The 13,126-nt window shown below is 33.6% G+C and overlaps 1 protein-coding gene across 4 annotated transcripts in view; it reads left to right on the forward strand.

Annotated features, from left to right (window-relative positions):
- LOC124366456 (BTB/POZ domain-containing protein 6-like) overlaps positions 1-13,126 on the forward strand; it is a 77,659-nt gene that overhangs the window by 52,351 nt on the left and 12,182 nt on the right. For 2 of the 4 annotated variants that reach the window (XR_006922812.1, XM_046823025.1), the window contains exons 4-6: positions 3,627-3,772; positions 5,778-5,985; positions 10,697-10,841. Coding sequence is in view for 3 of the 4 variants with exons in the window: in XM_046823025.1 (XP_046678981.1) it covers positions 3,627-3,772; positions 5,778-5,985; positions 10,697-10,841 (499 nt within the window). In the remaining variant the exon portion in view is untranslated. Of the gene's footprint in view, positions 1-3,574; positions 3,773-5,777; positions 5,986-10,696; positions 10,842-13,126 lie in introns of all 4 variants that reach the window. The other 2 variants (XM_046823026.1, XM_046823027.1) reach the window with 2 other exon arrangements.

Consider the following 13,126-nt stretch of genomic DNA (forward strand, 5'->3'; position numbering starts at 1 on the left):
AAATTGTATATTACAATTTAGCCTACAGATCTGTAAATGTCACTAAATTATTGTACAATAAATGAATCACATATTAACATAGTTTATACGTACAAGTTTAATATTCACAAATAAAAGTTTAGAACACACAATAAGTTATACCGGTGCATCAATATGGTGGCTATAGTCATCTTGAAATTAAAATAAACACTTATAATTTACTTATTCCTTGAAGATGTCTATACCACTTGATGGAAAATTTCACAAGAAAATGTTTAATGTTGTTTGATAATAACACAACTCTAATATTATCAAGAGAAACAACAAAATATTAGCGACTAGTTTACAAAAATACAAAAATGTTAGTTACAAAAATGTTGCAAAATATTACAATGGTTGTGTCCAAGGTCTTTCTTTGCAACATACATCAACAAACAGATGTTTGAAGCAGATGATCTTTTTGAGAAATAAATTCTGAACGCAGTGATGTAGTCAAACTCATTCCTAAACAAAATTTTCTGTGGCAAAAGTACAGGGAAAAAGTCCTGTTTTTTCGTGTTCTCTCGAAGTGCGCGACCAGATACAGCAAAACATTTGTATTTCAACTTTATAATTATCGTGCGTACTTACACATTATTATTCAATAAACTATACATCAACTTAATCTGTGAAACATCCCGATTAATTTGGTATAATATTTGTCCTACTTAAGTGTAATTTTTGAAAGAAAAAGTTTGATTAAATGATGACTGCAAAATCAGCATCAAAACTGGTGACTAGTCTTTTAACATTGGAGAAACATTTTTTTAGCGACTAGTCACTAGTCGTCTAACAGATGGAGGGTTAACCTGCACTATCAACACATCATGGAATTCCTGAAGGAAGTTGCCTGGGTTTTATGTTGTACACCTTTGACCTCTCCAGTTGTGTGTATCCATCAGTACATAGATGACTGTCAGCTTCACTTGTCATATGATCCGGATCTCATTGAAGAGACAATTTTTCAGATCAATGCTGATTTTGAATGTGTATCCACAGGTTAGTCAATAATGGCCATAAACAAAATATAGAGAAGTGTAATGTGCTCCATCTGGCACCACAAAATGTTATGCAGAATCTCGGTAAGGGTTGAACTTGGCGGTAAATGCTTGACTAAAGTAAAAACCGAAAGTGTCATACTTGAAAACAACCTTACATTTTCTGAACACGCCACTCACGCAATTTAGTGTGTTGTTGGCAGGCTTATAGGTCTGTCTAAATTTAGAAACATGCTGCCAGAATCTGTCAAGTTACAGCTAATGCAGTCACTGGTTCTTTCAGTGTTCTTTATTGCTATCCTGCTTATTTATGGCAATAGCGTATCTGGGGAGGACACCAATCCAAAGAATACAAAACGCAGCATTACGCTGTGTGTTCAATTAGAAACGTTTTGAACATGTGTCCTCCTATCGGCTAGATGCTAATATAAATGGAAATTATGCATGATGCATAAATTCTAGAGTCTGGAGAGCCGCAGTACTTGTGCAAGAGGCTGTGGTTCCAGCATGAGGTCGCTAAGTGTAGCATCTGTTTTGATAAATAGTCAATAGTCAAGTGTGCTTTATTCATAAACATTAAGAACAGAATTTGCATCAAAATTGAATTAAAAAAATAAATATTTACAACATAAAAATTGTGTTGTCTTCTACAAAATGTGCACATCTTATTTAGTCAAGTGTGCTTTATTCATAAACATTAAGAACAGAATTTGCGCCAACATTGAATTAAAAAAATAAATATTTACAACATAAGAATTGTGTTGTCTTCTATGAAATGTGCATATCTTCTAGTAGTCTCCATTCAAAAAATTCGTTTAAAGAGTAGAAGGGATGAGACCAGTTCTTAAGAAGATTACGAAACTGTTGTTTCTTGGACATTTTCAGGTTGGGGGAAAACGTTTTCCACATCTTGGCTGCTGCGTAGCTGGGTTTCTTCTCTGGCATAGTACGATGGTGTATAGGGAGGCAATAGTTAGCTGAGTGTCTTGTATTGTCAAATCAAATCAGATTTTTATTACCTTTGCTGATTTAGTGCTAATACCTGATGCTGCAATAAAAGGAAGGTGAACTGGAGCTAAACTCAAAAGTCAATTGAATCACCCCTTCCTACCATAGCTATGTTATGTGTAGAAAACTCAGTTGCTCCACCGTGCTTAGATATCGTGTCTATCACATCGTAGTGCACTAAATTGTATACCTAATGAGACAATGAGTCTACCATTTCACCTATTTATAGGTTTCCCTGATGTTGAAACGATGTAAATGTTTTGTTTTGACTTTCTTCGTCCTCGACTTTCTTTGGTCTCGACAGATGAACATACTCCAGATTCTGGGAGTCAAGTTAGAAACGGTGTCAGAATAAAATGAAAGGTAAACTGGAGCCAAATGCAAAATTAAATTAAATCAACCCTTCCTACCATAGTTACGTTATGTGTAGAAAACTCAGTTGCTCCACTATGCTTAGATATTGTGTCTTATCACACTGTAGTACATTCAGTTTTGTACCTGATGACACAATGACACTACCACTTCACATATGTATAGGTGACTCTGACGTCGAAACAATGTAAATGTTTCGTTTTGACCTTCTTCATCGTCGACTTTCTTTGGATCTCTTCAGACAAAAATGACTCCAGATTCCAGGAGTCAAGTCAGAGACAGTGTCAGATACCAGACTGCAATAAAAAGAATGTGAACATTTGATATAACTTATAAAGTAAATTGGACAGTATTTTCCAGATATTAATACATAGAGCTGGTAATTTACGAGAGTTGAAGTGATCCATTTCAAATCAATGTGAATATACTTCCTGACCTCTTTCAGGAACAGGCAATTTACATAAAATGTGGTTCTGAAGCCTTAGCGTAATTTCATACCGTAGGTATTGACTGTTTTTGGTTTAGTTATATTCCTATTTACCCGCAAATTGCTTTAAAAAATAAAAATGTGTGAACGTAATTTTCATCCATATACCTCGGTGAATCTGGATTTTCAACAATGGCTTCACCTTAATATTGATCAAAATTGGACGCAAAAGGTGATTTGCAATATGCTTTGTCACTGCTACAATCAGATATTTAAAAATTGTTAAAGACAAACAGTGCCAACATTCTTACTAAATTGAAAATTGACTAATATAACATTATATTAATAGCACCTTTTGTAAATTAAAAAGAAATATAATTTATTTAGTTCAGTGTTTCACTGATTTATTAAAAAATTCGAGGCAATAACTGTGTGTGTTCAAAAAGGTATTTGAGGTAAAATGAAATTTTTTTTATTTATCTACTATTAAATTTTAAAACTTGAAAATCTACCCTAAACAACATATTTCAATTTTACTTTTTGTATTGATCACATAAGGTGATGATAATGGTAGGGGGGAGTCAAGACCAAGTGTCAGTGCACTAAGGGAACACAAAGCTGAAAGGTTCAGAACCTATGGCCTAAGTGATGTTTGGTTTTATTTAAAAATTTGTTCCTGTAAATGTTTCTTTAATGATTGAATATGCCTGTACGTAACATGTGGTTAAACATTTAATATATTATGTTGCAGCGATTGAAAAAAACTAAGAGGCGTTTTCAATGTGATGTGTGGTTTGTTCAAGGAGATAATTAAAGTCTGCCGATTTACCCTGCTGATTCACAGTTCTGTGTTCCGGACAATGCTAGACGACGGTCCATTGGGCGATCCATCTGGAGAGCACACACACATTAAGGATGTGGAGCCTCATATCTTCAAATTGATGCTCAGGTTACATATTTGCACAGATTTTACTTTTACATCTCACAATGCACAATATGTGCAAAAAATATGTAATGACAAAATAATATCAAATATTAATTTTTTTTATAATATACTGTGTGTTCTAAATTGTATGTACACTGAAAGAATCTTGGAAACCATAAGAGATACAAGTACAGATTAAATAGACAAAGTCGTGCGTGATAACAAGATCAACAATCAATATTTATAAGGGTTGCATCATTCACTTTATGTATCAAAAAACTGTGTTTGGTAAAATCTTCTATATTAAATTTAAGAAATATATGAAATGCTTATTTTACAAATCTGAACTTTTCAGATTTACTATTAAAGTAATTTCTAAATGAAATTTATAAAAGTAGAACTATATAATTTCTTAGTTGTATTAAAAATATTTATTAAGACTCTGTTATAACATGAAGCTAGTTATTTCATGCCTGCTGCCTAACTTAGTATTCTACTAAGTAGTACGATAGCCTACTACTGTTTATTTGAGAGAACTTCGGATTAACTTTTGAAAAGTATCTTAAGTTTTAATACAAATATTGTTTTGAAAAATGTTAAGCACTAAGATGTTTTTGTACTGAAAGTCAAGTATTTAGGTTTATTTTGTTTGTAATTTTACATTTTCACATTTTTGTTAATAATTCAACTTGAAAGAAGAAATAATTGGTTGTGATTATATTTAGTATTTCAACAATTAGTTCATTAAATTCAGTCATTCTTTATTCCTTATTTGACAGAGAGTAAAAATAAAGAATGGTGTTATAAATAATGTAAAATCTATAATTATAAAATTAAATATGCATTCATTGAAAAAAGTATTTTGCGGTTCTAGCCACTCCTGTTTTATATCAAAAGTAGAAGGCATGGATGTAAAAAACTGTTTAGAATGATTTTAATACTGTTGAAACAATAAAGTATTGTTCTGTATTTGACAGTGTGTGCAGGTGAATAATGTTACAGCCTACAGTTACATTGTGAAAGTCTACATTTAAAACAAATTAAACTTGGAGGGCTTTAATACTGAATTTAAGGCCATTTCCATCCATTTTATTATTGTTTTGTATGTAGGCTGACTATTTGAATTCGAAAATATGAAGTAAATCAGATGAAGAAATATAAATTCTATGTACTGTATACTGGGCTGAGTATTACATAATGCATACAGAATTACTTTAAATAGTGCCTCAAATTCTTAAATGGTATTTAAAAATTAAAAACTGATCATAGTGGCAGTAAAACTAAATTTTTGTGAGTTTTAACAAAGTATTGGATACAGTAGTGTTTGTAAAATACAATATAAGGTGAATTAAGCCTTCACTAAAATCACAAAACTCACAAATATGTAACAAAAATCTAAATAATTAAATTTTTTAATTTAATTGTTTAGAAATACACAAAAAAGGATACATTTCTTAAAGGAATTAAAAAACACAGCAGTAAAAGTTTAAAAAAATTAAAACGATATTTAAGAAAAGTATCTAAAAGACAGAATTAAACTCATTAGAGTAATTATTATGAGGGGATGAGCGCAACAAAGTTAGGGATTGAGACAATGCTGCGCTCAAATACAATATGTGATGAGGAAGTAAATAATTAACATAAAACTGTAGTAAGTACATTAGAGTCACAATAGACATCCAAAGTTGTAGTTTAGAAGCAACAACATTTCCCCTTAATTGTATACCCCCCTTAAGTGTATTTGGATATTTCAAAGTTAGTACTAGATAATATCTATAGCTTCTGAAAAATGATTTGAGACAGACCTAGAAAATAACATATTGCTTTAATTGGTTCTGACAGAGTGTAGTGATCATGTTTCAAGAGTAGTGCCATTTGATAAAATAAGTTTGTGTACCGTTTTCCTCCTGAATTGAGAATTATCTGTATAAAATGGCAAATTAAAGCCTTGACAATATTAAGTGATGTAAACTCTGCCCTGAATTGAGTCCAGTACAGCAGCTGTTTGAGTAACTCCAGTTTGTTTCAGGCATATGTACGGCTGTTTGGACGACCCGAAAGATATCCCTTTAGAGATGCGTGAGGATCTGATCCTGTGTGCGGATAAGTACAACGTCCAGCCTCTCATAGCCAAAGTTGGCAGACTGCTGATGCCTACCCAAGTCTCTAATGTGTTTCCAGCCTTGCGTTGTTCATCTATCATCTCTATTCCAGAGTTAGAGATAGCAGTAACTTATGTAAGTAGGTGATGTAATGAAGTATAAGTACAGTCCATAAGAATTGCTGCCACCAACAGTTTGAAAAAAATATTGCTTTTTAAATGTTTGGTTTCTGACAATGTAGATTAAGCAAAATCTTTTTATTGTACTCTTCCAATACAACAGCATTCCACTGGAAGGTCACTTCAGGCTGTTTTATATGTTCCCCTTGAACATACACCGGGTACAGTCCCTTACATCTGGGCAACATTACGTATGTCCAGGAGTGGCACATCGCTGACTGCAAATGTCATGATATTTGGGTCAAAGAGTTGATTTATAGGTCAGAATAACTGTTGGAGTTCCCTCAGTGTTAAAGTCTGTTACTTTACGGAGTGCTGTTTCCTACCCAATCTGACTGTTATTGAAGTAGATGGAGTTCCCTCAGTTTTAAAATCTGTTACTTTACGGAGTGCTGTTTCCTACCCAATCTGACTGTTATTGGAGTAGATGGAGTTCCCTCAGTGTTAAAGTCTGTTACTTTACGGAGTGCTGTTTCCTACCCAATCTGATTGTTATTGGAGTAGATGGAGTTCCCTCAGTTTTAAAGTCTGTTACTTTACGGAGTGCTGTTTCCTACCCAATCAGACTGTCAAGGTCGGAACAGAGCTTACCTCCCTTTCTTCCAAGGTGACATGATTGAGATATTCTTCCACATGGGATCTCGAAATGAGGTAACATCTACCACCAAACTCATCCATCCTGCATATCCTGTCACTCTGGAAGGAAGCACAAAGGTTCTTGTAATATTAAGTACAGTGAGAGGTTTCTTAGCGTCTTGTCCTACAGTGAGAGGTTTCTTAGCGTCTTGTCCTACAGTGAGAGGTTTCTTAGCGTCTTGTCCTACAGTGAGAGGTTTCTTAGCGTCTTGTCCTACAGTGAGAGGTTTCTTAGCGTCTTGTCCTACAGTGAGAGGTTTCTTAGCGTCTTGTCCTACAGTGAGAGGTTTCTTAGCGTCTTGTCCTACAGTGATAGGTTTCTTAGCGTCTTGTCCTACAGTGAGAGGTTTTCTTAGCGTCTTGTCCTACAGTGAGAGGTTTCTTAGCGTCTTGTCCTACAGTGAGAGGTTTCTTAGCGTCTTGTCCTACAGTGAGAGGTTTCTTAGCGTCTTGTCCTACAGTGAGAGGTTTCTTAGCGTCTTGTCCTACAGTGAAAGGTTTCTTAGCATCTTGTCCTACAGTGAGAGGTTTCTTAGCGTTTTGTCCTCAGTAAAAAACATGCAACAGTCAAATTCTGCATATGACATGACAATTTGCAATTTGATTTTTGTTCAGTTTAATATGAGGTTCCTGAAGACACTTCTTTCCTATACCTCAACTGTGTAGTTTAACTAAGAATAAATCAGACCATGATAAGTTGTGTTGAACAAGTTGGTGTCTGGTTAGAAATGGTTTTATAATAAAAAAGTATTTTGACATATCATATATAATGTGTTATGAGATCTCTCTATAATTCTAAAATTGCATACTTATAAACAGTGCACTTGTACCTATCATTGTACAAAGTCTTAATCATAGTACTGGTGAAGCAATGTGCATGTATTGCTTCATGTGGCAGCCAGGCTTGTACCGACATGATGCTTTGGCCCACTCGCTTATTTGGCTATATAAAGAACAGATATTACAATATTTTTGGTACTTATTGAAAGAGAGGATTCCAACCTATAATTATCAATAAGTTTTGTCATGTTTGTTTGTATAAAAATAATTTGGTAATTAAAACACTAAACACAAGTATTTTTTTCCTTGAAATGGCGTTGTGAAAAATACATAAATAATGAATATTTTATTGCTTTGTGTAACAAGCTGTGACGTTTGTATGAAAAGCGAAGATCAACTGAAAAGAAAACTCCTTTTATTGTTCCAGATTGCACAAACCATTTATTTTATATAAATATTCTTGTAAATTCTTGCAAATATGTAACTCAGAAGTGTTATTTTTCATTTCAACATAACAGGGATATTATTTTTTACAACATTATTCTTTGACAAATCACTGGTCAGAAGAGAAAACCTTCAAAGATTGATATAAGGCAAGTTCTTTTTCAGGGCCACTATGAACGTGAAAATGTATATCTACCAACTGTCCCTCTAAGCTTTACGGCATAGTGCTCCCCATCTGCGTTTTTTGGTTCAAAAAATTTTGTTTGAATTCTTGTGTTATTTTAGAGTTCCTAAAGTGTTGTGAGTAATTGTGAAGTAGCAGTACATTAGAGCATATTTAGTAATTAATTTTTGTTTTCACAGGAAACTATGATGATTTTCCTCATCTTCATTTGACATATTTGACTTTATTATAATTAATTTCTTCTTAAATTGTGATTGTTATAATATTATTTTAGAACGTATTAGCCTAGACTTACTAAAAAATTTCCATTTATTTACACCATATTAATACCAAAATATTGGAGGGTTAGTATCGACTGATACTTGCTGAGTTACTATTTTATAGTAAGTTTATTTCTTTCCTGAATCTTTTAAATTTAGTATCTATATTTTGTACAATGAATAATACTCTAATAAATGGTAATGTTTTGAAACTACAAATATTACTAAACTACATTATCATGTATGTTATCATAGGTTCTCACGTTTGGGCATTTACATTTGTATTTGTAATTCATTTTATCTTTCATACTATTTCATAAATTGTATGTTTTATCTTATCATATAAAATATAGTAATTGCCAAAAAATAACAAAATATGGTATTAAGCAAAAATCTCTTTCAAGGTTATTTTCAAATATTTTAGTAAAGTAATTGTTGGTTTTCACAGAAATATTGATTTGGACTGTTCATGATGAAACCTATAAAAGAAAGATTATAAATAATTTTGTTATTTTTAAATAGCATTTACTGTAAGCCATATAAAAATACTTGGAATTATAGCCTATTTATTAAGTCTTCACAAAGAAATTGCCAGTTCAAACGTCCCGAAATTTTGCACAAAACTGATAGCATAATTTTTTCATCATAATCGATTTTGGTAATCTTGAACATCTTGAGTTTCTTAGTAAATATTTCTTACTATCCCTAAACTGGGGCTGAAGTGGGAAGTTTTATTTAAATTTACAAACCAGCTATGATATTAGATAACCATCTTTTGCCTTTGTGGTTAAGGTGTTGTCTGTGTTGTGTATGTAACTGTCTCACTGCATCACTTGCCCTAACCAACAAAAAATTGCTGAACTGTTCACTGAGTCTTAAGACGCTAAATTGTATCTTAATACGTAGGTCTACTAAAACCACACTAGTGTCCTTTATTTCATTAAGGCTTTTATGTAAAATCTAAAAATAGTTGTCCGCTTCATTTTTTGCCACAACATTACTTCCGCAACCCACTACTAAAGGGTCACTTTTACTAAGGTTATCTTCTTTTACATTTAAGTTCATCTTCAGTAAGTCCACCACGTCTTACTAAACGTACTCGTGTGTTCATGTGAACACACTGCCTCGTGTGTTTCCTGCACTGCATTCAAATGCCATGCTAAATCACGACCATGGCTATCAGCGCAGATAAGTAAATTTCTTTTATCAGTAGATTTAGCAACAAAATGGGTTGTGTTAATTTTTTCTTTTACTTCGTCAGCTAAATCCTCATTAACACTGTCGTCACCATCCTCAAATACTTCATAGCGATTACTTGTTCAACATCTTCATGCACTATTTGATGTTTCATAAGGCTATGTGTTAGAATTTTCCCTTTTTTATTTTGGAAATTTGGTCTGCCTCTGCTGTAACAGTGGCACACATTTGTGTAGACATTGTAAAATTAGCATGATGATCAAGGGAGATGATGTCTTGTACATGATCTCTAATCATATGAAGGAATCAGGATTTTTCCGGACATTTGCCATCGTTCAGTGAAACAATAAATCAGTATTCACTCGGTAGAATCAATAATTTTACTGTTTGTTGGGTTTCTGGTCGTGAGGGGTGGAGGGGGTCTTTGGGGGACAAAAGGTGTGATGCCTTGGCTAACCTGGGCTTGGCATGTTACATTATAGGGCCTCAACAGTTATGTGGAATCTCTAGGTGTAAATCCTTGGGCTGTCTTTGGGTTCGCACTGAACATGTTAAAAGGTCAAGATTTTCTTTGTGTTTAAGGATGATTAGACTGGTTCTGCAGTCACTGTAGCATCTGATCTTTTCTCTCTAAAAGAGAGCTGTCTTCTAAAGTTGTGGGTCTGATTACGGGACTTGGGCAGCTGAAGAAATATCTTCACAGTTTGTATTTTTCAGGATGATATGCTTTGTAAATTATGTCATGAGCAGGAGGAAACTGCTATTTGACTGCCCTGCAATAGCAAAGGAGCTTTTTGCCATCAATGTCACTCTGGACAAGGGTGGTGAATTTCCCCTGGAGAACCTGATTTGTTGTTTTTAAGACTCCTGAAATTGTAAACTGGTAGGCTTCACAGTACACTTCCCGGATGCGCAAAAGCCTCTCTAGGCATCAGTGCATGGCAATAGAATGCTCCATAGAAGAAGAAGAAGAAGGCATTGCCAGAAGTTTTCAGGCATTTAGCTGGTAGTTACTTAGTATAGTATCCCATGAAAATGCTTTTCATGATCTCTTGTGAAATTTTGACATCCTTTTTTATGGGTTAAAGAAGTTTTGTACATAAATTAGGACTAAAAACCTGTAATTATGATAAAGGTTTGTATTTCTGAATTATTTTATGTTTTAGATTGTTCAGAACAATTCATGTGATATTCTTAATCATGCAGAATTCCTGAAATTGAATGATCTTGCTGTGGAATTTATTGTTAAAGTGTTACTTAATAACGAGCTTGTGATTTGGAATGCACTTGTTAAATGGGCGGAGCACCAAGGTACGTATACTTTTATTTGTATAATTTAAATTGAAACATGTATAATTACTTTTATATAAGGTGACTAACTTTTCTTGTGAAGTTAGATTTTAATGAATGAATGAATAACGTTTATTCTAGCAATTTATATATACAATCTTTCTTAGATGAAATAGCTATTATTTTATTTATAGAGCAGCTTTTATATATATATATATATATATATATATATATATATAGAAGAATTGTAAAATAAGTATAACGAATAGAATAATAAATAAAACAATACTGGAAAGCCTACATGGACAATCTGCCTGTGCGTAGGCCTAGTTGCATCTAGCCGCCAACATAAAATTTAAATAATGCACTGGATATGTTAGTAATAGAATAAGATATAAAAAGATAAAAGCATGTAAGCATCTATTACTCTTGAATTTTACTGTAAGTGATTAAATTTATTCAAGTGGTGGAAAACAAATGAAATAAAAATGGTATGTGTGGCTAAACTAAATGATCCATTTATAACGGAGTGAGATGAGAGAGAGAGTGTGTGTGCGTTTTTGTGTGTGCATGCGTCTGTGAGTGTGATAGCTCACTACTATCCCAGCAGTCGTAATATCAGTACATGACTCGAGTTGTGGTATTTGTTAACAACCTTATCTGTAGCTAGATATTTAAACACATTGATCGTGGTAAACGCAGCTCACTACTATCCCTGCAGTCCTAATATTAGTACATGACTTGGGTTGTGGTATGTGTTAACAACCTATTCTGCAGCTAGATAGTTAAACACATTGATTGTGGTAAACGCAGCTCACTACTATCCCTGCAGTCCTAATATTAGTACATGACTTGGGTTGTGGTATGTGTTAACAACCTATTCTGCAGCTAGATAGTTAAACACATTGATTGTGGTAAACGCAGCTCACTACTATCCCTGCAGTCCTAATATTAGTACATGACTTGGGTTGTGGTATGTGTTAACAACCTATTCTGCAGCTAGATAGTTAAACACATTGATTGTGGTAAACGCAGCTCACTACTATCCCTGCAGTCCTAATATTAGTACATGACTTGGGTTGTGGTATGTGTTAACAACCTATTCTGCAGCTAGATAGTTAAACACATTGATTGTGGTAAACGCAGCTCACTACTACCCCTGCAGTCCTAATATCAGTACATGAAAGACTGTAGCTAGATAGTTAAACACATTGATTGTGGTAAACGCAGCTCACTACTATCCTGCAGTCCTAAACTAACCTATTCTGTAGCTAGATAGTTAAACACATTGATTGTGGTGAACGCAGCTCACTACTATCCTCCGCATTCCTAAGGTCAGTACATGAAAGAGTTGGGGTATGTGTTAAAACAACCAATTCTATAGCTACATAGTTAAACACATTGACTGTGGTGAATGCAGCTCACTACTATCCCTGCCACAGTCCTAATATCAGTACATGAATAATGTTAGGAAAATAATAATTTATTCAATGTTACACTAAAAAAATATTTAACTAACGTTCCCCTGTATTCGTTTTCTGAATTTTTTGAAATCCATGGTGGAAAACATGGATAAAAACTGTTTTATTACATTTTTTTTTCTTTAACTTTAATTTTTAAATTTTCATTTGTAATTTTAATAATTTTAGTATGAAACTATTGTAATATATAATGAATTGTGACCTGTTACTATTGTTAACAATGATGTTAATGTTAATAATGTTATTATTATAGTATTATATTGGATTGACACCATTCTTATGTACACCATGTGTATTAATATGAATAAAGATGATTCTGATTCTGATTGTGAAAGAGTTGGGGTACGTGTAATCAACCTATTCTGTAGCTAGATAGTTAAATACATTGATTGTGGTGAACGCAGTTCACTACTATCGCCGCAGTCCTAATATCAGTACATGAAAGAGTTGGGGTATGTGTTAAAACAACCTATTCTGTAGCTAGATATTTAAACACATTGATTGTGGTAAACGCAGCTCGCTACTATCCCTGCAGTCCTAAGGTCAGTACATGACTCGAGTTGTGGTATGTGTTAACAACCTTATCTGTAGCTAGATATTTAAACACATTGATTGTGGTAAACGCAGCTCGCTACTATCCCTGCAGTCCTAAGGTCAGTACATGACTCGAGTTGTGGTATGTGTTAACAACCTATTCTGTAGCTAGATAGTTAAACACATTGATTGTGGTGAACGTAGCTCACTACTATCTCCACATTCCTAATATTAGTAAATGAAAGAGTTGTGGTATGTTTTAACAACCTATTCTGTAGCTAGATAGTTAAA

The sequence above is a fragment of the Homalodisca vitripennis genome, chromosome 7 (assembly GCF_021130785.1).
Source record: "Homalodisca vitripennis isolate AUS2020 chromosome 7, UT_GWSS_2.1, whole genome shotgun sequence".
NCBI classification, from domain to species: Eukaryota; Metazoa; Arthropoda; class Insecta; order Hemiptera; family Cicadellidae; genus Homalodisca; species Homalodisca vitripennis.